The 26,963-nt window shown below is 48.2% G+C and overlaps 1 protein-coding gene across 1 annotated transcript in view; it reads left to right on the top strand.

Annotated features, from left to right (window-relative positions):
- Positions 1 to 444: 444 nt before the first annotated feature.
- LOC105035454 (probable calcium-binding protein CML22) overlaps positions 445 to 26,963 on the top strand; it is a 78,145-nt gene continuing 51,626 nt past the window's right edge. The window contains exon 1 of the mRNA XM_010911017.4: positions 445 to 717. Within this exon, the coding sequence (XP_010909319.1) occupies positions 702 to 717 (16 nt within the window). The 5' untranslated portion in view covers positions 445 to 701. The remainder of the gene's footprint in view (positions 718 to 26,963) is intronic.

The following is a 26,963-nucleotide window of genomic DNA, read 5'->3' as shown; positions in this document are numbered from 1 at the left end:
TTTGGATTGAGATTAAATGGGAGTAGAAAGTTACACCCTAACATCCTGAACGGTCTAATATTTTGAAATTCAATCTTTTTTTTTTTGGTAATAAAAATAGTTGTGGGGATATTCGGCGTAGCGATAATAAAGATGGCTCAACTCCTCCTCCCATGATAGTTGAGTATATCACCTTCAGCACCACTTAAGCATCAAAGGGATCCGATACTACCCTATCAGATCTGCATCAAGGCATTGAAATTTAATTTTTATTTAATCGTAAGCCCGCAAATACGTACCTTGGACGTGGGGATGAGGGTCAACGGTCCGTTCGAATTGGACTGCCACGTCCGTGATGACTTCAATCCTTTAAACGGATATCCGTCCAGTCCGGCCCATGATAGACCGGGCCAGATTGATCCTCCAGGTAGGCTGCCAGTCGGTCTTGATCGTTCCGATCGATTCGATTCGAAAGGGTTTTAAAGGGGTTTTCGGGTGGCGTCGGGGATGATGGCAGCATCAGATACGATGCCGCTTTTGGCAGTGGCTTCCATGGAAGAAGAATCCCTCCACCACCCGTCCAAAGCTTCAGCGCCCACTTACTACGGTCCCATGCTCCCACCATCATCTCTAATGTTCAGGTCTCTCCCACTCAACGATCTTGGTCGGGAGTCCAGAGAGAGTTCCGAGCGCGCTCGGCAGTCCTCAGCCTTCCTACCACCATGAAAGCAACTTCAGGTGATAGCCTTCTTCCATTGTTACATTATGAAGTATTATCGCATACCAGCTTCTTTATTAATATAATCCCCAAGTTTATGCAAGCAGTTATGCGTATGATACATATTTGAGGAGGTGGGTTGCTCTGGATCATTTAAATTCTCGTAAAGGCCCTGAATTTGTGGCTGCAAATCTCGTGGCCTAATCTCTCATTGCACATTGTCACTTTGCTTCATTTTTATGTCCGTAATGGATGAGTACGGGCAAAGCTGGACTGGTGCGTAGTTGTACGAGAACCACTTTTTGCTTATATTAACATTGCTCCAGTTCTAGTCCAGCATAAGGTGTGTCCTGGTTTAATTAGGAAAGTCTGTTAGTGCCTTGAGAAAAAAGGGCATGTTTCCCATGGCGAATAGAGAGATGCAAACCTTTTTTCATATTTACCATCAGAGTGAACAAAAAGTATTATATCACAGAGAAGCCAAAGTCATGAATATGATCCTGAATGTCAAGCGGTTGGTGCCTACTGGGTAAGACGGACGTTTGCCTAAGACTATAATCCTAGCCAAAGAAAAACGGACGTTTACCTTGAGGAGCTTAAAGCATATAATCCTAGCCAAAGAAAGGTCCCCTTCCACAAGGTATGTTACTGATCTTCCTTCTGCTTGGATATTTTGATTTCTTTCACATCCAGTTCCCATCAAGGTACTCAAAAAATTTTGATTGCAAGTTGTTGGTGCGAGAAATCGTCCGATGTCAGGACACTAGAGTTGATGACAAGATGGGCTTCCTGGGCGTGCAACCTGCGAAAATGTCTAAATCGGAGGTGGCTCCGGCAAGGACCCTTCGATACTCAAATCAAAATCTCGTCCCACAAAAAAAAGAGCGTGAGAGGCAGAATGATTGCGTACCTTTCTCGGGGGTCCTCTTTTGATCTCTTTTATAGTGAAAAGTTGGAGCTTCAGTTGGCCAGTTGGTTGGTGCGATCCCGCACGATCAAAACATGATTTGTTGGGCATGAGATTGTCATTCGAGATTTTTGAGATGTAGCGATTGTGATTGTCTTATTGGTCCAGCGATAGCTGTTGCTTGGCAAGTGCCGTATTTTAAATGGAATTGCCAACTTGAGCACTGTGAAGGCGAGAAATGGTCGGTGATGATTAGGGATCGGTCGCCTTGTGCCATCGTCAAGATCTGCTCCTTAATGCATGAATGTTCGACCGACGAGGAGTCTTCAGTGATGACTTGTGGGGGTCGTCGAGTCGTCGTCGATGAGCAAGGCTCTAATCGGACAGTCTCAGAGGACTAATCAATGGAAGATAATAACCGACCTTAGATCAGTAGAGAAAGCAGTGGCCGATCTTGAGTCGACGAAGGCTCCAGCCGATGCGCTTGTCAGATATAGTCATTTTAGGCTCTAAGCTTTTTCGCAAATTCAATCGGTGTGAAATTTTCTCCAACACATGCCCCTCTACTCTCGAGTCCAATTTTAGTCGAGCGAAGGGAGTACACCTGTTATTTTAGGGCCGATGATGTGAAAAGGATTTTGTGATTGATGGGATGTGCATGATTTTCTAGAGCAAGAATGAGGCGGCATGACTTGAGTCATCATGATGGAATTAAATGTCCGTCACTTCACCATCTGTTTTTGAATTGTGGTGTCTATTGACGTAACCGACGATAGTGACTGGTCGAATAGGGGAATGATACGTGTGCCACACTCTTCAACTTGTTGGGGAAGAAATGATTCGGTATCTGAGCATTATCTTCTCCTGGCTATAAATAGGTGAAGTACTTGTCTTTTCCGATCGCTTTTAGGTTTTTGATTTCTTCGTTCGTTGTCGTAGCCCTTAGAGCAGAAGGCTTTCTTTTCTCCTCCTGGTGAGATGGATCCAGACGTCCATCTCGCCTCCATTTCTATGGACGTGACCTTCGATGACTGGAGAGCCATCAACGAGTTGACTGAAAGGATGATGCTTCCTCAGGAGATGAGGAGCATTAGCCGCATGAACCTCAATGCTTGGCAGCAATTCTCCATGATTGTCGTTCATCAGGTGCCATTCTCATCTCTAGTCTCTTTTGGGGTTTTTCTTCTTGTCTTTTTGCTGATCACATTTTCTCTGCAGATTCTTCATTTTTTAGTCGACGCCTTGGAGCATTCGCGTAGGGAGGAGGTGAATAGGATTTTACTCAAAGATGCTAGATTCGATGCGGTCGGGGCGCGAGAACAAGCCAAAGCAGCCAAGATAGAGGCTGATAAGCTAATGGATTCTCTTGAGAAAATTTTTGCTGATCTCATGCGGTGGAGGGAGGAGCTTCAGTCGGCCAATGCAAAGCTCGTCGAGGTCGAGCAGAAGGCTGAGGAGCGAGCGGTGGGGGCCAGGGAGTAGATTGCCAAGGTCAGACGGGAGGCTGAGGAAAGGATGGACGAGGCCCGTCGATTGGTTGTGGAATCCTTTAAAGTTTTGGAGGATTTCAAGCGGGAGTTGGTTCGGACGGTTGACAGCTTCAAGGTGTCGGAGGAATATCATGATGCCTAAGTTGCATACGATCAAGATTTCTTTAATACAGGATATGGGATCAGACTTGAAGATTGCCGTCACCGGATCGTTGCCTGATTTCCCGACATCAATCTCTCCTTCCTGGACAAGGACGAGGATGAGGACGACGAGGAGGCTGTGGGGGAAGCAGCTCCTCCCACTTCCATGGCTAGTCCATCAGGAGCATCTCCGGGTCCTCGAGAAGCTATGCCTGATCCCTCCAATCTTCAATATGAGGTTGGAAAATGAAATATGTACTTTTTACTCTCTTTTCTCTTGTAAAGAAATAGTCGTTAGCGAAATAATGTTTTATCTTTTTTATGTTTTCTTTCATTCATCCAGCTTCGCTCGTGCGCTCTCGTCGCATATATTCCTTTAGCTCCTATCGTCAAGTCTTTATCGATGGAGCCTTTACCAGAGGTCTTTGCAATAAGAATCAAGTCCCATATAGATGATCTTGAAAAAGCTGTTAAGAAGTTAAATAAAAAAGCTTCTGCTCGGAAGGAGCTATCAAAGATTTGAAAAGTTTTGGACGAGGCCTTGGCGGAAGCCAACCGACTAAGGACGATCAATCGTTGGAGCATCGTGGCATACTCAGTCGAGAAGGCCCGACTCACTGTTGAGTCTGTATGCTTGTCGAAGCTTGTCGAGGATGCCACTTGGGGTGTTGCTGTTCGAGAACAAGATCTTCGTATCCGGCTTTGCTGGTTTGAGAATAGAATCTCGGAGTTGAAGTCGTCGGAGGTTGCCGCCAATGAGGTAGGGAGGTATTTTGCCAATCATGTGATGCAGCTTTAGAAAAATTTTTGTACTACCTAGGAGAAAATATCCAAGCTCGAGCATTCAAGGAATGTGGTCGTCGAATACAATCGAAGGAAAGTTGGCGAACGACTAGAGGATCTTAAGGCCTGGTCTGGTGTGACTCTGTCGATCCTGCATCGCCAGATGACACGATTAGGTGTATGTTCGATGTGGGGTACACGATGGGCTTTTGGACATGTCGGAATTGGATTAGAATGGCATTTTCGGGACTTGATCTCTCCAATATTTCTCTCGATCACAGTGTCGAGACTTCCATCACTCAGGATAGGTCCAGGAGCATGGAGATCCAAAATCGAGACCTGTTGGTGGAAGGGTCTGTGAAGAGGCTCCCGATGAAACTTCGGAGATAGGAGCCGGTCTGAAAGAAGAGTGCCTTATAAGCCAATCGTAAGTGTGTTGCGATGGGGCTTTCTTTAAAATTTTTCAACTCATGAAACGACATTTATTATTTGAGGCATTGATTCATCATATTAGCTGCATCTTAATATGTCTAAGATTATGATGAACCCCAAAGATTAAGATAATGGTTTTAGGAGACATGAATGGGTCATGCTAGTGAGACTTAAAATCCTAAAATCCTAATCTTAAATATTTCTGATCATAGGAGCATTGAGTTGGGGATCAATATTCTAGATAGACTGGCACATCTTATGTATGCTCAATGGAGAGGGTGGCAGATCTCACAGCCACTTGTGTGAGACATTAATATAAGGATATGGGTGCTTATTTGAGAAATGAGTCCACTGAATTGACTCGATGAAAGAGAACATCTAATGGAAGCCTTATTTGCATGTCAAAGATGGTTCTCTAAGTGAGAGTTGTGCAAGTGATCTTTAGACCTGAAATCACTATGGAATCTTGTGCACATGAACCCATATTTTGGTTCATACCCATGCATGGCATTAAGACATGTACGGGATGTTCTGGATATGATGGAGTGTGTATGAAGATTGTGAGTAGGTCAATATGAAATCGATCACTCTTAGTAAGAGGAGATCGCATCCTGTGTATTCTCAATTCTAAATGACTCAGAAAAGTCTTTTGGCCAAAAGTAGGAAGGAGATTAGAAAGAATTTCTAATACTTCTTCATTGGAGTCATTATTGGTTAATTGAGAATCGATATGAATATGTATTTGAGTTTGACATGATTCATACTCATGAACATATTCAGGGTGCAGGGATGATCGAAGAATTGAATTGCACGGTAATTTGCTATTGAAGGATAGATTTGGTATTTTCACCAAATTTTACATCTTCTGGATAGTCATGATACGTTGCTAGATGTCAATCTTGATTTGTAGGTTTTTGACCGAATTAAAGAGTTTAATTCGATTGCCAATTAGAAATGATTCTAATTATTGAACTCGGGTTAGTTCGATTGGATCAAAATCGATTAGATTGAAATCTAATCAAATTTGTCAACTTATACCCAGACCTACTACCAGCTAGATGTGGAACCCAATGGGTCACACACATATGAAAATTGGCCAAAGATCCTTTTGAAAAAGATTGATTGGAATTTTGGATTCAATCAGGGTTCCGGTAACCATGTTAGCACGTGTGGAAATCCTTACTCCTTTGGAGATCAATTTGGTCCCATCCCTTGCTAATTAGCTAGCCTAATTTGGTAGACATTTGGGTTAGGTCATATCACCTGGAAGCAGCCCAAATTGGGGCACCACATCTCATGTTAACACCAATTATGAAGAGTCCAAGTTGTGGTGGACTCTTGGTGCAAAACAGGTTCTGCGTACAAGTATTGGCGTGGGCAGAAGAAAAAATATTATTTTTTGTGGGATTAAAATTATGTGTGGTAGTTCACATCACCCTCCATCCTCTGGTACACATCTCAAAGCATGAGATATATATTTTTTTTAAAATTTTTGAGAAAGAGAAAAAATTAGAAAAAGAAGGATGTCTCGCGCGCGCGCAGAAGCGTCCTGTCTCTCCATGATTTGGAGAGTCATTCTCCCTATCAAATACTTTCAGATTGGAACGATTTTTGGTGATAACATTCTACATTTGATAAGCTATTTTTGATAATTTTTTTGAAATTTTTTCAGATTTATCTGGATGCTACATGGATGCCATAAGTCGGTCCTGATGCCTGCGCGCGTGATGATCAGCATTCGTGTGAAGAGGTGCGAGCATAGCATCCTTCCGTGAGAATTTTATCACCATTTTTAATTTTCTGGAACCTAGATTGAATCCTCAATCCACGTGGATTTTTGAGGATTTTTCTGATTTGAGAAGGGATGTGAAAACATCCCTTCTTTGGTTGCATGCGCGCAGACCAGGGTGTTGATCGACGTATCATGGATAAGAGTCCTTCTGCTTGAAGGAACTCTTATCTCTGATAATCAGATCAGATAAGCCTTTTGGGATAAGGCATGTCCCTCTCTTTTGGCGTCTTTCTTGTGGCTATAAATAGGCCAGGGCGTTAGGTATCCGATGAATCTAAGAGAAGTTTCCAATTTCTCTCCTGTTGCTCTCATTTCTTTCTTACAACCTATTTTAGTTTTAGGACAAGGCTTTGGGATTTAAGACAAAGCCTTATCTAGTCCTAACAAGGGTTGTAAGGGTCCTAAAGAAGGAGAATCAGAAGTCCAGAGGAGGTTTTAAGAGGGTGAGGTCAGGTTCTTGAAGAAACTTGATCGGTCCGAGGCTAGTCGAGTTCTAAGGCTAGAACTCTTGAAGCAAGGTGAAGAAGGAGCGTTGTCTCTGATTCAATTTCCGTGTGGATCACCATTGGAGGGCGGACCCTTGGATACTTTATGGAAATTGGGATTAGCGCTATAGGTATTCTTCTTATCTTAATTTATATTTATTATGCTTTGATTATTATAGTCAAGAGTTTCTGGGCATTAGGGCTTCCGGTGTATTGGGTGTTTTGAATGAAAATTTTAAACATCTAACCCTTTCGCTGTGCCATCGGAATCCAACAGTGGTATTAGAGCCTATCTTGATTTATGTAATCAAAGATTAAATTATTATCTTGATTGTGATCAAGCATGAGTTTTTGGTTTGGTTCAAGTCGGATCAAGGATTGAATCCGATTGAACATCCAAATCCTATCATGTCTTAGAGATATGTTTTAAAAATAAAATGCATGATGTATGTGTAGAATTTTCTTAGTAGCTTAGTACTCTAATTAGAGTTCATCACCAGGCCGTCCGGTCATAAGAGCAAGTAGGGTTCAGAGACCCTCTCTTCCTATTTAATAGGGTACTCTTATGGCGTGTAGGGGTGCCACTGTGATGTTTCAAGAAGAAGAATCACGAAAAAAAGTTTTATATTCATGCATATTATTAGAACTTCATGCATATATGATATGCTTGAGATGTTTAGTTATAATCATATTGTATGATTCTGCTTCCATATCTTAGAGATATGATAAGATGCCATAATTAGTTGTTATGATTATTAAGATACAACTATTATAGTGCATTCTTGTGATAGATTGAATTAGGATGTGTTTGAGACCATTAAAGCCCTCATAAAAATCATATTAAGTCGTAGTGTTGTGAACCAGAAGCTGACCTATTTTCTTGAATTGATTAATTAATTGGTGTCTAAGGAGTGTTTCAAGTGCGGTGGTTATTTAATTGGTTCCGTTGCTGATCTGACCAATTTTCTTGGTGTCTAAGAAAAGCAATGGGGGATCCCCACAAATCTTAACACTTTCCTGACCAATTGGATTAGTTCGAATCTTGAATGAAGGTAGCTTAGTGTTTTAAACACTACTAAGGGCCTTCCTTCATGTTAGGTTAATATTACATCATGAACTATGGCTAGTTTATTGTGTTACCATAAGGCTTGTCATAAGGATTGATATAACATAATTCTGGTACATAAAAGATGCTTACGGCAATTTTGGATATACTGCTTTGTTGTGCTAACACAAGGGCAGTTATATTCGATTTTGACTGTGTTGAAATGAAGGGTCTTACTTAACTAAAATATTATAGCTTGTTGTGTTAACACAAGGCTAATAATGTTTTAGAGGCCAAGATAAAATATTGAGAATTACATGAGATGTAATTGGAAAGAGTTTCCTACCTATGAACTCATAAGGATTTGTTGTTTTAACACAAGATCGTTATGAGGAATTAGGGTTTCAATTTCACTAAGATAAATATAAAATATATCTCGTTTACCATAGGAGAGGGCTATAGTATCTGATAAAATAGTGGGAGATATAGCTAGTTTTAAAAGTCCTCATCTAGTTATGCATGTCAAACATAAGTGGTCTGCTTATACTATTATTTTATGTAGATTTAAGTCTACATTATGATTTCTTTATTTTTATCCCATGATGCAATAAATAAAACTATGTTGACCGATACAATTATGTGGATTGGTTGAGGAACTTACAAATTAGGTTTATATCAGAAAAGAACTCCGATATTCTGGATATTTCTGACTCTAGTTTGGTCAGTAATAATGAGAAGGTAATGATGTCCATATGGATATTATTTGTGACAAATTTGAAAATTGAAAGTATAATTACAAGAATAATATTGAAGTAGGATGTAAGTGTAACATCAAAAAGTATGTATATGATACAGACCTATTTTTCATTGAGTGATTCAGGCTCTGATATTTGTGTATGGGATACCACCTGTGGATCGCACTTTTGTAGTTCATTACTGCAACTACAGAATGTCAAAGATCTGAAAAGAGGTAACCTCGAGTTTTATAGCGCAAGTGGAGAGTCCATTAGCGCAGAGACTGTGGGAACCTGTATGCTTGATTTACCTTCAGACAAAATTTTAAAATTAAAAGACTGTTATTCATGCCAAAGGTCATTAGAAATATTATTTTTATACCTTTGTTATTAAAATAAGGTTATGAAATAAAGCTAATGAAAAATGGTTACTCTATTTTTTTTCTAACGAATTTTATGGTAGTGGTTATATTTATAACAATCTTTTAATTCTTGCACTCAATAAAATATTTTTCATATTGAAAGAAATATGAAAAGAAAGAGAGAAAATGTGAATGTCACATATCTCTGGCATTGTCGCCTTGGTCATATTAGTGAGTCAAGGATAAACAAGTTATACAAAGAAGAATTCTTTGACCCAAATGATTATGAATCATTGGTGTTGGTGCAAAAATCCGCTTGCGCCGGAGAAGCTGGAGTTGAGGAAGTCGCGGTCGCCGTCGGGACCTGCAAAAGAAGTCTAAACCGGAGGTGGGGTTGCTCCGGCAAGATCCTCCGACGCTCAAGTCAGTTCTCTGCCTCAACAAGAATGGAGTGCTCGAATGGAGAATTTAGTAGAGTTTTTAGATGAAAGATGAGAGCTTATTGAATAACGTATCTGGAGCCCCCTTTTATAGGCGGAGGGGGAAGTAGCCTGACAGCGACATCTGTAACCGTCTGGCAGTGGGCTGTCCAGGGTCAGGCGGAGTTTGCTGCGAAGAGTAGTGGAGTGGACCCGTGGCTATCACCGGGGTGTGCCACGTGGAGTCTGTCGCGGGGAGTGGAGCGGCATCTGTTGTCGCGACTTGCCAGCGGATGGGAGAATCGTGCGGTATCCGTCGCAGGAAGTGGAGCAGGATCGTGGCCGTTATTGTGGCCTGCCAGGGAGTAGTGGAGCTGCGCGAGATCCGTCGTAGGAAGTGGAGCAGTGCTGTGACCGTTACTGCGGCCTGTCAGGGAGTGATGGAGCTGCGCGGAATCCACCGCAGGAAGTGGAGCAGGATCATGGCCGTTATTGTGGCCTGCCAGGGAGTGCAGATCCGTCGGCTGAAGTTCGGCAGCGGTCGGAGCTGATGACGGAGTCTGGCTCCCGTAGGAGTCCGGGCGGAGTCCTCCTTGCGGTTGGAGTCGTGGGCGGAGCCCGACTCCCGTGAGAGTCCGGGCGGAGTCCTCTCGGAGTTGAAGTCGCGGGCGGAGCTCGGCTCCTGTAGGAGTCCGGGCGGAGTCCCCTGCAATCAAAATCAGGTGCGAAGTCCGGCTCCCGTAAGAGTCCGGGCGGAGTCTACTTGTGGTTGAAGTTGTCGGCGGAGTCCGGCTCTCGTAGGAGTCTGGACGAAGTCTGTCTGCAGCCGTTGGAGTCGAGGACGAAGCCCGGCTCCCGTAGGAGTCCGGGCGGAGTCTTCCTGCAATTAAAGTCAAAGGCGAAGTCCGGCTCCTGTAGGAGTCCGGACAAGGCTTACCGACAGTTGATGTTGAGGATGGAGCCCGGCTCCCGTAGGAGTTCGGGTGGAGTCTACTTGCGGTTGAAGTTGTCGGCGGAGTCCGGCCCCCGTAGGAGTCCGGACGAAGTCTGTCTGCAGCCATTGGAGTCGAGGACGAAGTCCGACTCCCGTAGGAGTCCGGGCGGAGTCTTCCTGCAATTAAAGTCAAAGGCGAAGTCCGGCTCCCGTAGGAGTCCGGACAAGGCTTACCGGCAGTTGATGTTGAGGACGGAGCCCGGCTCCCGTGGGAGTTCGGGCGGAGTCTACTTGCGGTTGAAGTTGTCGGTGGAGTCCGGCTCCCGTAGGAGTTCGGACGAAGTCTGTCTGCAGCCGTTGGAGTCGAGGACGAAGCCCGGCTCCCGTAGGAGTCTGGGCGGAGTCTTCCTGCAATTAAAGTCAAAGGCGAAGTCCGGCTCCCGTAGGAGTCCGGACAAGGCTTACCGGCAGTTGATGTTGAGGACGGAGCCCGGCTCCCGTAGGAGTTCGGGCGGAGTCTACTTGCGGTTGAAGTTGTCGGCGGAGTCCGGCTCCCGTAGGAGTCCGGACGAAGTCTGTCTGCAGCCGTTGGAGTCGAGGACGAAGCCCGGCTCCCGTAGGAGTCCGGGCGGAGTCTTCCTGCAATTAAAGTCAAAGGCGAAGTCCGGCTCCCGTAGGAGTCCGGACAAGGCTTACCGGCAGTTGATGTTGAGGACGGAGCCCGGCTCCCGTAGGAGTTCGGGCGGAGTCTACTTGCGGTTGAAGTTGTCGGCGGAGTCCGGCTCCCGTAGGAGTCCGGACGAAGTTTGTCTGCAGCCGTTGGAGTCGAGGACAAAGCCCGGCTCCCGTAGGAGTCCGGGCGGAGTCTTCCTGCAATTAAAGTCAAAGGCGAAGTCCGGCTCCCGTAAGAGTCCGGACAAGGCTTACCGGCAGTTGATGTTGAGGACGGAGCCCGGCTCCCGTAGGAGTTCGGGCGGAGTCTACTTGCGGTTGAAGTTGTCGGCGGAGTCCGGCTCCCGTAGGAGTCCGGACGAAGTCTGTCTGCAGCCGTTGGAGTCGAGGACGAAGTCCGGCTCCCGTAGGAGTCCGGGCGGAGTCTTCCTGCAATTAAAGTCAAAGGTGAAGTCTGGCTCCCGTAGGAGTCCGGACAAGGCTTACCGGCAGTTGATGTTGAGGACGGAGCCCGGCTCCCGTAGGAGTTCGGGCGGAGTCTACTTGCGGTTGAAGTTGTCGGCGGAGTCCGGCTCCCGTAGGAGTCCGGACGAAGTCTGTCTGCAGCCGTTGGAGTCGAGGACGAAGCCCGGCTCCCGTAGGAGTCCGGGCGGAGTCTTCCTGTAATTAAAGTCAAAGGCGAAGTCCGGCTCCCGTAGGAGTCCGGACAAGGCTTACCGGCAGTTGATGTTAAGGACGGAGCCCGGCTCCCGTAGGAGTTCGGGCGGAGTCTACTTGCGGTTGAAGTTGTCGGCGGAGTCCGGCTCCCGTAGGAGTCCGGACGAAGTCTGTCTGCAGCCGTTGGAGTCGAGGACGAAGCCCGGCTCCCGTAGGAGTCCGGTCGGAGTCCTCCTGGAGTTGATGTTGCGATCGAAGCCCGGTTCCTGTAGGAGTCCGGGCGGAGTCCTCCTTGAGCTGATTCTGCTGAGGACTTCGGCTGTGGGTATTTTATACCCAACACCAGTCCTCCTACTTCCGAGTTTGAATTTCGAACGAAAGAAGTACAGAGAGATGGGCATAGCCGAAACCGTCCCCTCGAATCCTGCGCACTGCCGCCCCCAGATATTTTGGCATTAAATATGCGCGTGCTGGAGTCTTTTCGGATCGGGGCGATACGAAGGGACCCTTCGAAATTCTCGTCGGTACACTGGCCCAGGTACGGCGCCATAATGGCCCTGCTGATCCATCAGCCGCTTTTAGCCGCCCGTCGGGGGAGTGGGACACGTGCCGGGTGCAGACTGACTTGGGGGGATCGTTATCATTATGGCGCCGGATCCCAGGGTCTATTTAAACCCGTCCTCCCACCTTTAGGTGCCCTATTCCGTTCCAGAGTTTCTATCAGTGTCTGCCTTCTCTTCGAGAGCCCTCTTTCAGTGGGCATCTTCTCGAGCCGTAGGTGTCTTCCAAATCGTCCCTGTCTTCGTCCCTCTGGTCCATCAGAGCGATATAGGTTAGTTCCAGCACCTTCAACCTTCTTCCCACCGCCTAGGGACTTCTTCTCTGTCATTATTTTTTGCATCCCTCCGAGTTAGTTTCCTGTGGCCTCTCGTCCCCCATCCTGTCCGTCTTCTTAGGGACCTTTAAGGCCCTCCTTCGAAACTACCCGAAATGTCGTCCAGCTCTTCCGCTCCCTGCAGTTTCGGGAGCTCTTCCGCCTCACACCCCCAGGTCCCCTGCTCTGTAGACGAACCTGCGTCTGGGGCTGGGCTCTGCCCGATTTTTGCACCGGGCGCCATTCCATGTTCCCTAACCTCGGAGGAACTTCTGATAAGGGTTCAGTATGGAGTTCCTCCGGAGTACGACCTGGAGCTGTCTGGCCCTTCTGACCGGGCCAGCACTCCCCCATCTGGTCGTTTTTGTTTGTACCAGGAAGCGTTCCGTGCCGGACTCCGGCTTCCGCTTCCTCCCTTTGTTATTGCCCTCTTCCGCTTCTTAGACATCTCCTTGGCTTCCGTGGCCCCGAATTCTTTTAGGTTTTTGATAGGATTTCTCTCCCTTTGCCACGTAGTCGAGGTCCAACCGTCCCTCTGCCTGTTTAGGCACTTCTATACTTTCAAGCGCCATCCTTCGGCGAAGGACTGGTGGTACTTCTCCCCCCAGTTCGGTAAGAAGGGGTTGCTGAAAGGCGCTCCTTCTTCAATCCACAATTGGAAGGGGAAATATCTCTTCGTCCACTGCCCGACCTTGAGACTGGGCCTGCCCCCTTGGGGCTCTCTGAGGGATTCTGTCCGCCGGGCCCCCAGCCTGGGGGAGGATGACCTCTAGGCTGCCCGGAAGCTTCTAGCTTACTCCGCTCCTTCCCTTCCCAATCTTCTGAGGGAGCAATTTCTTTTCAACATCGGCCTGAGTTCCCAGGATCCAGCGAGTATTCATCTTTTACCTTATCTTCTCTTTTCATGCCTTTCTCCTTTTCCTTTCTCTTTTTACCTCTTCTTCCTTCTCTCTCTTTTTCCCCTCTGTTTTTCTCTTTCTTTCTTCCCCTTTCTTCTCTTTTTTTTTTTTTTGACTCTTGATTGATTGGTTTGCTTCTTTTTCTTCTTTCTTTTTCTCTCTATCTTTTTCTCTTTTTCTTCTTTTTTTTTTTTTTTTAGGAATGGACGCCGAAGCAGCGCGGATGCTTGCCAGAGGCCTTAGGGCCCACAAGAGAAAGGGTGCCGCGACCTCCGGATCGGCGAAGAGGGCCAGGGCGGAGGAGTCGAGCTTAGCTGCACCCGTCCAGGCGGCCCCGGCCATCGACATTCCCTCGGATGCCGAGCCAACGGCCCCCCGGGCCTCCTCGAGGAGTCCGTCGACTGGGGCCCCCATTTCGGGGGTCCGCCCCACGGAGGCGCCCATAGCCGAGAGGAAAAGAAGGAAATCGGTGGCCCGCAGGGTGAGTAGCCGCCGAACTGCTGCGGACGAGTCCCTCTTCTCTGAAGAGGGGTCGGAGAATCCCTTCAACGATAGGGACTTGATCAGGTGGCTGATCGACGGCTGCATTCTGTCTGACGTCGTTGAGAGGATCGACTGCGCCGATCCTGAGCAGCGGGCCTGGGACTCTTTGGGGTCCTTCCTTGAGGTAAGCGAATCTTCATTTACATGGCTATTCGGCCTTTGTTCTAATTCCCTAGCCGTCCTTGCAGATTGGGCACCAGCTCCTCGCCTATATCGAGGTGGTGAACCGTGCGAGGAGGGACATCCTCCGGGTGGAGGAATGCTGTCAGGCCGAGGTTGCTCACCTCCAAGCAAAGACGGCCGAAGTAGTCGCCCTCCAGAAGGCCCTGGAAAGAGAGAAATGAGCCCGGGAGGAGGAGAGGCAGACCTTGGAGAAATCGGCGAGAAAGGCGGAGGCCGAGGTCGCCAACTTGGTCGAGCAAATTTCGATCCTGGTCTCGGAGGCCAGAGCCCTTGCGGTAGAGGAATTCAAGGCCTCCGCGGAGATGAGGGACCTGAAGGTCCAATTTGGCCAGGAAGCGTTCATAAAGGGGTTCGAGCTCTGCCAAGAGAAGGTGGCCAGAAAATTTCCAGAGCTCGACCTCAGCTTCCTAGGTGAGGAGTCTGAAGACGAGACCGGTCCCTCGCCAACCGCCACTGCTGTCGCAGCCCCCTTGCCGGAGACGTCGAGTTCTCCAACCCCCGCCCCCGAGGTCTGAGACCTCCGATCTTGTACCCTTATTTCGTCGCAATTTTTCTTTTCTGTTTGTCTTCAAAAATCATCCAATCAATAAAGTTGAATTTCTTGTTGCGGATGGCTTCTCCTCCCCCCCTCCTTCTCTCTGTTCTTCTTCCTGCAATGAGTCGTGCTTTGACACTTTTGCCTTCCGATGGCAGTGTCCTGCAGAAGCACTCCCCCTGCCCCTGGGGGTCCCGCTGAAATCGACGATCCAGCGGCTGAAGAAGGAAGTCCTTCACTTTCGGAATCTCCACGTGAAAGGGATCATGGAGTATAGCCGGAGGAAGACGGACTTCGCGAAGGAACTCGAGGAATGCAAGAAGAGCGCCAGCGACCGAATTTGGGCCCAGGCCGCCAGGATCAGCGCCCTCAAGGTGGAACTGTCAGCTGCGAAGGGAAAGATCGGCCAGCTGGAAGGAAATTCATCCCGGCTCTTGGCCCAGGTCGATGGTGACCAAGAGTGGTCGAAGAAGGTCTCCGACCTTCAGCAGCGGCTTCAGGACGCCGAGGTGAGCCACGACGTGCATCGGGCTAGCTGGCGCAGGCAGGTGGAAGAATATAAAGGGAGGTTCAGGGTGGCGGCCGACGAAGTCGTCCGTCTCCAGAGGCAGCTGGCTAGCAGGGCGCAGCTTACTTCCGTCCGAGATTCTGATGAGCTCCAAGCCCTAAGAGGCACCGTTGAGGGGATTTCTGTCTCCCTCGGGGAAAAGACAGCTGAGCTGCAACAACTGAAGATCCAACTAGCATACGAGCAGCGGGCCGTCGCGGACGCGGAGGCGGAATCCGAGGTCTTGAGGAAGAGGCGTCGAGAGGCAGAGGCCGAGAGCCAGCAACTTCGTCGGGCGCTCCAGGACGCGCTGCAAAAAAGGGAAGAGCTAGAAGAAGAAATTGAGAATCTAAGGCAGTTCTGGTTAAGGGATGGAGTAGATAATTCTAGGTCGGAGGGAGCAGGGCCTCCTTAGAGCTCTTTTCGTCTTTCTGTCTTTTCATGTATTTACTTCCCTTTTTGTCATTTTGCCTTTCTTTCCTTGGCCTTTCGGGCTTTGTAGCGTGTATATCGGAAATGGAATGAACAGGGTGCTTTGTGTTACCTCGTCTGCGCGTTGCACTAAATTGCCGTCCGCTGAACTTTTCTTGTCGTTTGACCTGTCTGATGTAGACGTCGTTGGGGGGCGCCCGGTCGTCGATGCGTTAGCTCGTCTTTCTCGTCGTACATGGCCGCAAGCCTGAGCTTGGCCGTCCGGGCTCCGCATTACTTCGGGGATGTCGTTGTCTTCCTAACCGGTGTCGAAAGTCTTTTTAGAGGCCGGGGGTGTTCGGTAGGAACTCCCCGTTTCAGTTGGGATGAAGTCCTTTAGGTCTTTTGGTGCGGTTCATCCTTCATCTGTTCCCGTCGTAGTTCGTCATCCTTCCTTTTTAATTTTCCTCCCCTTCTCAGAGTGAGGGACCTCCCCCAGCTTTTCACGGGGTTGCATAGAAGCGAGGAGGTGCCGCTGAGGGGCTTTTCCCTTTCATCCGATCTTGTTGGGCGGCCGGGTTTCGCCACCATCAGCCCTTGCTGCAGAAGTCGCGGGTGGAGCCCGGCTCCCGTAGGAGTTCGGGTGGGGTCTTCCTTGGCGTCGTGTACGGAGTCCGACTCCCGTAGGAGTCCGGGGGGAGTCTTCCTTGGCGTCGTGGACGGAGCCCGGCTCCCGTAGGAGTCCGGGTGGAGTCTTCCTTGGCGTCGTGGACGGAGCCCGACTCCCGTAGGAGTCCGGGTGGAGTCTTCCTTGGCGTCGTGGACGGAGTCCGGCTCCCGTAGGAGTCCGGGCCTTCCACTTTGCTCGAGCCAGGGCGAGGTTCTCCTCCCGTTCCCGGCTTGGCTGTGGGGGCGCGTTAGGGCGCTGTAAGGCCTCTCCCCCCATCCGGTCTAAAAGAACCGGGCCTTTGACTTTGCTCATGTCAGGACGAGGTTCTCCTCCTGTTCCTGACATGGCTGTGGGGGCACATTAGGGCGCTGTAAGGCCTCTCCCTCCATCCGGTCTAAAAGAACCGGGCCTTTGACTTTGCTCATGTCAGGACGAGGTTCTCCTCCTGTTCCTGACATGGCTGTGGGAGCACATTAGGGCGCTGTAAGGCCTCTCCCCCCATCCGGTCTAAAAGAATCGGGCCTTCGACTTTGCTCATGTCAGGACGAGGTTTTCTTCCTGTTCCTGACATGACTGTGGGGGCACATTAGGGCGCTGTAAGGCCTCTTCCCCCATCCGGTCTAAAAGAACTGGGCCTTCGACTTTGCTCATGTCAGGAGGAGGTTCTCCTCCTGTTCCTGACATGGCTGTGGGGGCACATTAGGGCGCTGTAAGGCCCTCCCCCCATCCGGTCTAAAAGAACCGGGCCTTCGACTTTGCTCATGTCAGGACGAGGTTCTCCTGTTCCTGACATGGCTGTGGGGGCACATTAGGGCGTTGTAAGGCCTCTCCCCCAATCCGATTTCGAGATAGTCGGACTTTCATTTTAGGTATGTTAGGACGGGGTTCTCCCCCGTTCCTAACATAACTTTGTTTCAAGCGTTTGGAGGGGTCATATCCAGTCGTAATAAATCCACGCCAGATGGGAAGAGTACGTCAAGTAGAAAGAAATTTAGATTCAAGGTGAAATCGTAAGTGATACATTTACAGATTTTTCGAGTTCCACGGTCGCGGGTGGTCCGCTCCTCCTTGAGGCCCTCCGGTGATGGAGTCGATGGTCCCGATGGGAGGCCGGTCCCTGGGTTGCTCCTCCCTTCTTGGCGGTTCAGGCTGCGGAAGGGCCCTTGGCCGATCTCCTCTACCCTCAAGCCTGCGTCGGATGAACCTGTCGAGTCGACCTCGCCGAATGAGCTCCTCGATCTCGTCCCGAAGCTGGATGCATTCCTCTGTGTCGTGGCCGTGGTCGCGGTGGTAGAGGCAGAACTTGTTGGGGTTGCGCTTCCCGGGGTGTGTGCGCATCCTCTCCGGCCTAGGGAGCTGCTCCCTGACTTCCATCAATACCTGGGCCTTCGAGGTGTTGAGGGGGGCGTAGTTGCGGAATCTCCCTGGTGGGGAACCCCGCCGAACCCCACGATCCGAGCTTCTCTGCCTGCGTGCCCGGGGTGGAGTATGGGCGAGCTTATGCCCAGGAGGGGATCGAGAACGCAGCCGGGCTTCCTTTGGCCTTTTTTCAATTGCGGGCTTACTCGAGTCTCTCGCTTGCCGCTCCCTCGCCGTCTCTTCATCCTTCATTTTGAAGGCTTCTTCCGCTCGGGCGTATCCTTTGGCCCGGGCCAGCAAATCAGCAAAATCCTTGGGATACTTCTTCTCCAGGGAGAACAAAAGATCATTCTTCTGAAGGCCACCCTTCAGGGCGGCCATTGCGACTGATTGGTCCAAGTTCCGGACTTCCAGCGCCGCGATGTTGAAGCGGTTGATGTAGGCCCGAATGGACTCCCCTTCCCTTTGCTTGATGTTGATGAGGGACTCTGAACCCTTCCGGGGGCGCCAGCTGCTGACAAAATGGGCCACAAATTGGTGGCTCATTTGATCGAAGGAAAAGATGGTATCCGGTTTCAAAGCCGAGTACCAGTTCCTCGCCGCTCCCTTCAAGGTGGACGGAAAGGCCCGGCATAAAATGGCATCAGGAGCACCGTGGAGCAGCATCATCGTCCGGAAGGCCTCCAGATGATCAACCGGGTCCGAAGTCCCGTCGTAGCTTTCGAACTGGGGAAGCTTGAAGTTTGGCGGGATCGGTTCCTGCATGATCATTTGGGAGAAGGGAGGGTCAGTACAAATATCCTCACCATAAGCGGGGGGCGCATGGCGGAGTTCTTCGATCCGTCGGTTCATCTCCTGGAGCCTCCGGTCCAGGAAATCCTCTCGACTTCGAGTCTCGAGGGTCCTCTGGCAGAACGGGGGCAGGGATCTTCCAGGGGTGGAGTCGTGGTCCGATTGAGGGCTCTCTACCCTCGGGTTCGTTTTCCCAGGAAGGACGGGGCGGCTGGCCCAGGTGGCCCGCCCCGCCGCCGGATCCTGGTGTTTCGGGGATGCCCTTTCCGGGCGTACCGATGCCTGCGGCTGCTGCTGCTGCATAGCTTGCACAGCCTCGGTGAGGCCTCTGACCTGCTGCGCCAGCAGGTCAAACTGCTCCGCGCCGACCGCCGCCGCCGGAGGAGGGGGAGGTTGAGAAACAGGAGGGGAGGCCGGAGCCTGAGGTCTGGCCGCGGAGGCCGTGGACCGTCGCGTGGATGCCTTGCGAGGAGGCATCAAGTATGGATCCCGTGGGGGAAACAAGGAGTGGGTGTCGGAAGAGACGATCGGGGGCGGCTCCGTTGAGCGCTCCTTCAAGAACAAGGGTACTGCGAAGACACAGGACCCTCCTTCTAGCACCAATCATGTTGGTGCAAAAATTCGCTTGCGCCGGAGAAGCTGGAGTCGAGGAACTCGCGGTCGCCGCCGGGACCTGCAAAGGAAGTCTAAACCGGAGGTGGGGTTGCTCCGGCAAGACCCTCCGACGCTCAAGTCAGTTCTCTGCCTCAACAAGAATGGAGTGCTCGAATGGAGAATTTAGCAGAGTTTTTAGATGAAAGATGAGAGCTTATTGAATAACGTATCTGGAGCCCCTTTTTATAGGCGGAGGGGGCAGTAGCCTGACCGCGACATCTGTAACCGTCTGGCAGTGGGCTGCCTAGGGTCAGGCGGAGTTTGCTGCGAAGAGTAGTGGAGTGGATCCGTGGCTATCACCGGGGTGTGCCACGTGGAGTCTGTCGCGGGGAGTGGAGCGGCGTCTGTTGTCGCGACTTGCCAGCGGATGGGAAAATCGCGCGGTATCCGTCGCAGGAAGTGGAGCAGGATCGTGGCCGTTATTGTGGCCTGCCAGGGAGTAGTGGAGCTGCGCGAGATCCGTCGTAGGAAGTGGAGCAGTGCTGTGACCGTTACTGCGGCTTGTCAGGGAGTGATGGAGCTGCGCGGAATCCGCCGCAGGAAGTGGAGCAGGATCGTGGCCGTTATTGTGGCCTGCCAGGGAGTGCAGACCGTCGGCTGAAGTTCGGCAGCGGTCGGAGCTGATGACGGAGTCTGGCTCCCGTAGGAGTCCGGGCGGAGTCCTCCTTGCGGTTGGAGTCGTGGGTGGAGCCCGGCTCCCGTGGGAGTCCGGGCGGAGTCCTCTCTGAGTTGAAGTCGCGGGCGGAGCCCGGCTCCTGTAGGAGTCCGGGCGGAGTCCCCTGCAATCAAAATCAGGTGCGAAGTCCGGCTCCCGTAAGAGTCCGGACGGAGTCTACTTGCGGTTGAAGTTGTCGGCGGAGTCCGGCTCCCGTAGGAGTCCGGACGAAGTCTGTCTGCAGCCGTTGGAGTCGAGGATGAAGCCCGGCTCCCGTAGGAGTCCGGGCGGAGTCTTCCTGTAATTAAAGTCAAAGGCGAAGTCCGGCTCCCGTAGGAGTCCGGACAAGGCTTACCGGCAGTTGATGTTGAGGACAGAGCCCGGCTTCCGTAGGAGTTCGGACGGAGTCTACTTGCGGTTGAAGTTGTCGGCGGAGTCCGGCTCCCGTAGGAGTCCGGACGAAGTCTGTCTGCAGCCGTTGGAGTCGAGGACGAAGCCCGGCTCCCGTAGGAGTCCGGGCGGAGTCTTCCTGCAATTAAAGTCAAAGGTGAAGTCCGGCTCCCGTAGGAGTCCGGACAAGGCTTACCGGCAGTTGATGTTGAGGACGGAGCCCGGCTCCCGTGGGAGTTCGGGTGGAGTCTACTTGCGGTTGAAGTTGTTGGCGGAGTCCGGCTCCCGTAGGAGTCCGGACGAAGTCTGTCTGCAGCCGTTGGAGTCGAGGACGAAGCCCGGCTCCCGTAGGAGTCCGGACGGAGTCTTCCTGCAATTAAAGTCAAAGGCAAAGTCTGGCTCCCGTAGGAGTCCGGACAAGGCTTACCGGCAGTTGATGTTGAGGACGGAGCCCGACTCCCGTAGGAGTTCGGGCGGAGTCTACTTGCGGTTGAAGTTGTCGGCGGAGTCCGGCTCCCGTAGGAGTCCGGACGAAGTCTGTCTGCAGCCGTTGGAGTCGAGGACGAAGCCCGGCTCCCGTAGGAGTCCGGGCGGAGTCTTCCTGCAATTAAAGTCAAAGGCGAAGTCCGGCTCCCGTAGGAGTCCGGACAAGGCTTACCGACAGTTGATGTTGAGGACGGAGCCCGGCTCCCGTAGGAGTTCGGGCGGAGTCTACTTGCGGTTGAAGTTGTCGGCGGAGTCCGGCTCCCGTAGGAGTTCGGACGAAGTCTGTCTGCAGCCGTTGGAGTCGAGGACGAAGCCCGGCTCCCGTAGGAGTCCGGTCGGAGTCCTCCTGGAGTAGATGTTGCGATCGGAGCCCAGTTCCCGTAGGAGTCCGGGCGGAGTCCTCCTTGAGTTGATTCTGCTGAGGACTTCGGCTGTGGATATTTTATACCCAACAATTGAGAACTTATAAATCTTATCTCATGGCTAAGATGATCAAGACTCTATTTTTTGGATATGGAGAGAGGACAAGTGAGTTGTTAGCTCTAGTACATATAGATGTATATGGATCGATAACAACTCAGGTCAGAAGAAGATACTCCGATCTTTACAGATGATTTATTAAGGTTCGGATATGTGTATCTTATGAAACATAAATTCGAAGCCTTTGATAAGTTCAAGGAGTACCAAGATATGGTCGAGAAATAAACTGAAAAAAAGTATCAAGCTTCTTCGATCGGATCGAGGAGGAGAATACTTATCCATTGAATTTCTTGATTATCTTAAAAGTAAAGGTATTCTCTTTGAATGGATCCCTCCTTATACGCCTTAGTTAAATGATGTAGCATAAAGGAGAAATCGTACTGTGATGGATATGATGCGGTCCATAATATGCTTCATTGATCTCCGAATATCTTTCTAGGGATAATGCCCTAGAGACTGCCACATATATATTAAATAGAATGCCTTCAAAGTCTGTTGGAAGCACTCCATATGAGATATGAAATGGAAGGAAGCCTAATCTTAAACATTTTAAGACTTTGGGCTGTCCTACTTATGTCAAAAATATTTTTGGACATAAGCTTAATGCTAGATCAGACAAGTGTAGGTTTGTAGAGTATCTTAATAAAATTAATGGATATTATTTCAACCATCCTACTGAACAAAAGGTGTTTGTTAGTAGGCATGTCACTTTCTTGAAACATGAATTTATTCAAGAAGGAGGCAGTGGAAGGAATATTGAATTTATGAAAGTTCATGATCTACAAACCGATCCAGAAATACCAGTGGTTAGATCACAAAAAGATCCTCAATCAAAAGTATCTAAGGATAAGGTACATCCACAATATACATCTTCTCTCTGAAGGTCAGATAGAGTGTGTCAAGCATCTCTGAGATATAATTTTATCATTGAGAATGACAATTCAATCAATATCATCTATGATGTTGATCCACTGACCTATTCGGAAGCTGTCATGAGTAAAGATTCAGACAGATGGCTGGAAACTATGAAATCTGAGATGGACTTGATGAATACCAACCAAGTGTAGACCTTGGTTGATGCACCTAAGGGTGTGACCCCAATAGGATGCAAGTGGGTTTTCAAAAGAAAGATCGGAGTAGATAGCCAAAGAGAAACCTACAAAGCTAGGTTAGTGGCGAAGGATTTCAGTCAAAGGCAAGGAATTGACTATGATGAAACCTTCTCACTAGTGGCTATGCTCAACTCCATTCGGATTTTGCTTACTATAGCAGCATACTATGATTATGAAATTTGGTAGATGGATGTTAAGACCGATTTTCAATAGTAATCTAGAGAAAGAGGTCTATATGATTCAGCGAGAGAGATTTGTCTCAAGTGGGAGAGCAAATCAATTATGCAGACTAATGAGATCCATCTATGGATCGAAGCAGATTTTGAGGAGTTGGAACATCCGATTTGATATGACAGTTAAAGAGTTTGGCTTTATCAAAAATACGGATGAACCATGTGTATATAAGAAGACAAGTGGGAGTGTTATTGTCTTCTTGGTTTTGTATGTTGGTGACATACTGCTCATTGGGAATGATATCCCAATGACGCAATCGATCAAAACTGGACTATCAAATAAGTTTTCCATAAAAGACTAGGGTGAAGCATCCTATATACTGGGTATAAAGGTTTATAGAGATAGATCTAAAAGGATGTTAGGCTTATCCCAATCACGGTACATAGATCTCATATTAAAGAGATTTAATATGGAGGCAAGTAAGAGGTTACCTGCCTGCAAGTCATGGTATACGTCTCTCTAAGAGAATGTGTCCTAAGACACCAGAAGAGAGGAAAAGGAAGAATGAAATCTCTTATACTTCAGCTGTGGGATCAATTATGTATGCCATGATATGTACCAAGCCTGATGTAGCTTATGCTTTGGGCAGAGCTAGTAGATTTCAGGTTGATCCAAGGAAGGATCATTGGAAAGCAGATGATAGCAAGTCAATATCAGGATATGTGTTTATCCTAAATGATGGGGTAGTGAATTGGAAGAGTTTCAAACAGCAGATAGTAGCTGACTCAACAACTGAGTCAGAGTATATTGCTGCTAGTGAAACCATTAAGGAAGCTGTCTGGATGAAGAAACTCATCATGGATTTAAGAGTCATTCCTAAGATTGAAGGACCGGTGTCACTCTATAGTGATATCACGGGTCGTTATTCAAAATAAGAAACCTAGGTCTCATTATAGATCCAAGCACATCTTCAGACGTTTTCATCTCGTTAAAGATAAGATGTTGTTTTTGAACGAGTAGACAGAAAGAACAATATAGCAGATCTATTCACTAAGGCCATACCACAGCAGCTATATGATCGCCATCTTAATTGTATGAGATACAAAGGCGATTGGCTTTAGTGCAAGTGGGAGATTGAAAGAAGAGTGCCCTATAAGCCAATCGTAAGTGTGTTGCGATGGGACTTTCTTTAAAATTTTTCAACTCATGAAACGACATTTATTATTTGAGATATTGATTCATCATATTAGCTGCATCTTAATATGTCTAAGATTATGATGAACCTTAAAGATTAGGATAATGGTTTTAGGAGACATGAATGGGTCATGCTAGTGAGACCTAAAATCCTAATCTTAAATATTTCTGATCATAGGAGCATTGAGTCGGGGATCAATGTTCCAGATAGACTGACACATCCTATGTATGCTCAATGGAGAGGGTGGCAGATCTCACTAGCTACTTGTGTGAGACACTAATATAAGGATGTGGGTGCTTATTTGTGAAATGAGTCCACTGAATTGACTCGATGAAAGAGAACATCTAATGGAAGCCTTATTTGCATGTCAAAGATGATTCTCTAAGTGGGAGTTGTGCAAGTAATCTTTAGACCTGAAACCATCATGGAATCTTGTGCACATGAACTCATATTTTGGTTCATACCCATGCATGGCATTAAGACATGTACGGGATGTTCTGGATATGGTGGAGTGTGTATGAAGATTGTGAGTAGGTCAATATGAAATCGATCACTCCTAGTAAGAGAAGATCGCATCCTGTGTATTCTCAATCCTAGATGACTCAGAAAAGTCTTTTGGCCAAAAGCAGGAAGGAGATTAGAAAGAGTTTTTAATGCTTCTTCATTAGAGTCATTATTGATTAATTGAGAATCGATATGAATATGTGTTTGAATTTGACATGATTCCATACTCATGAACATATTCAGGGTGTAAGGATGATTGAAGGATTGAATTGCACGGTAATTTACCACTGAAGGGTAGATTTGGTATTTCCACCAAATTCCACATCTTTTGGGTAGTCATGATACGTTACTAGATGTCAATCTTGACTTGTAGGTTTTTGACCGAATTAAAGAGTTTAATTCGATTGCCAATTAGAAATGATTCTAATTATTAACTCGGATTAGCTCGATTGGATCAAAATCGATTAGATTGAAATCTAATCAAATTTAGTTAACTTATATCCGGACCTACTACCGGCTAGATGTGGAACCCAATGGGTCACACATATATAGAAATTGGCCAAGGATCCTTTTGAAAAAGGTTGATTGGAATTTTGGATTCAATCAGGATTCCGGTAAGCATGCTAGCACGTGTGGAAACCCTTGCTCCTTTGGAGACCTATTTGGTCCCATCCCTTGCTAATTAGCTAGCCCAATTTGGTAGACATTTGGGTCAGGTCATATCACCTGGAAGCAGTCCAAATTGGGGCACCACATCCCATGTTAACATCAATTATGAAGAGTCCAAGTTGTGGTGGACTCTTGGTGCAAAACAGGTTCTGCGTACAAATATTGGTGTGGGCAGAAGAAAAAATATTATTTTTCGTGGGATTAAAATTATGTGTGGTAGCTCACATCACCCTCCATCCTCTGGTACACATCTCAAAGCATGAGATATATTTTTTTTTGGAATTTTTGTGAAAGAGAAAATTGGAAAAAGAAGGATGTCTCGCGCGCGCGCAGAAGCATCGCATCTCTCCGTGATTTGGAGAGTCCTCCCTATCAAATGCTTTCAGATTGGAACGATTTTTGGTGATAACATTCTACATTTGATAAGCTATTTTTGATAATTTTTTTGGAATTTTTTCAGACTTATCTGGATGCCACACGGATGCTATAAGTCGGTCCTGATGCCTGCGCGCGTGGTGATCAGCACTCGCATGAAGAGGTGTGAGCATAGTATCCTTTCATGAGAATTTTATCACCATTTTTGATTTTCTGGAATCTAGATTGAATCCTCAATCCATGTGGATTTTTAAGAATTTTTCTGATTTGAGAAGGGATGTGAAAGCATTCCTTCTTTAGTTGCACGCGCATAGACTAGGGTGCTGATCGATGTATCATGGATAAGAGTCCTACTTGAAGGAACTGTTATCTCTGATAATCAGATCAGATAAGCCTTTTAGGATAAGGCATGTCCCTCTCTTTTGGCGTCTTTCTGGTGGCTATAAATAGGCCGGGGCGCTGGATATCCGATGAATCTAAGAGGGGTTTCCAATTTCTCTCCTATTGCTCTCTTTTCTTTCTTACAACCTATCTTAGTTTTAGGACAAGGCATTGGGATTTAAGACAAAGCCTTATCTGGTCCTAATAAGGGTTGTAAGGGTCTTAAAAAAGGAGAATCAGAAGTCCAGAGGAGGTTCTAGGAGGGTGAGGTCAGATTTTTGAAGAAACTTGACCGGTACGAGGCTAGTCGAGTTCTAAGGGCTAAAACTCTTGAAGCAAGGTGAAGGAGCACTGTCTTTGGTTCAATTTTCGTGTGGATCGCCATTGGAGGACGGACACTTGGACGCCTTGTGGAAATTGGGATTAACGCTACAGGTATTCTTCTTATCCTAATTTATATTTATTATGCTTTGATTATTATAGTCAAGATTTTCTGGGCATTAGGGCTTCCGGTGCATTGGGTGTTTTGAATGAAAATTTTAAACACCTAATCCTTCCGCTGTGCCATCGGAACCCAACACGGTCACGATTGAATGTAAAAATTCTTGAGGTCATCTTGTTCATGATGATGATGCTCCTGTTATCATGACAAGTTAAATGGATGCAATAAATACTTATCTCGTGTCATTTTTTCTTTTATAATGTGATGTCGCCTGGCATCATTGTCGATCTTTGCTCGGAAGACCTATTTTGGATGAGGACTCTTCGGTTTTTTTGTCCATCGGGTGTTTCATGCGTTAATTACTGACGGTCTTTCGACTTTTCGCGATTCCCGTATATTTAAGCTGGATTTGATCAGAGCATATGGTAGTCGTGGGGAATGAGGGCTACTGCTTTTTTCGATGGAATAATGCTTGAAGAAGAGTGTCAGGCTTGTGAGAGCGCACTATGTGGTCATATCTTGGTTCACGAAGCATCGTTTGAATTAATTTTTGTAGTTGAGAAAATATGCCATTTATGGCCCAATGGGCGGCTGCTTTTTTTCAAGCTGGTGATTGGAGGTTGGTGTGGGCACTGGCGCCTATAAATAGGGATCGAAGGCCGGTTGAACTCTATCTCCCACTTTTCTTTCCTTCGTTCCTGCAAAAACTTCTCCTCTTTGCCACCATGGTGCCAACTCTACAAGCCATCAAAACCAGGGTAAAGGAGCAGAGGGCTGCCATGAAAATGGCCCGAAAGAAGGCCAGGCGTGCCGGTCCATCCTCTCACAGAGCGCCCTCCTCCTCTTGGTCCTTGCCATCTTTTGGGGGTGAGCGTGTTCACCAGTTTGAGTCGATTGCCCTTGGAGTTCGGGCGCACTGCATTCGAGAGTTTCGGATCTCCATGGAGTTCGAGAAGGAGGCCACTGACATTGCCGCCACTGCCTTTATCCTTGCCTTCGAGGATTGTAAGGCCCACCTGTGGTGGATAATGCCACATCTGGACCTCTATGGCCTCCAATCGGGAATAGCGACGAGGAGGTAGG

The sequence above is a fragment of the Elaeis guineensis genome, chromosome 9, assembly GCF_000442705.2.
Source record: "Elaeis guineensis isolate ETL-2024a chromosome 9, EG11, whole genome shotgun sequence".
In the NCBI taxonomy this organism is placed as follows: Eukaryota; Viridiplantae; Streptophyta; class Magnoliopsida; order Arecales; family Arecaceae; genus Elaeis; species Elaeis guineensis.
Note: the sequence above shows the minus strand (reverse complement) of the source record. Positions and strands in the feature narration are given on the sequence as shown.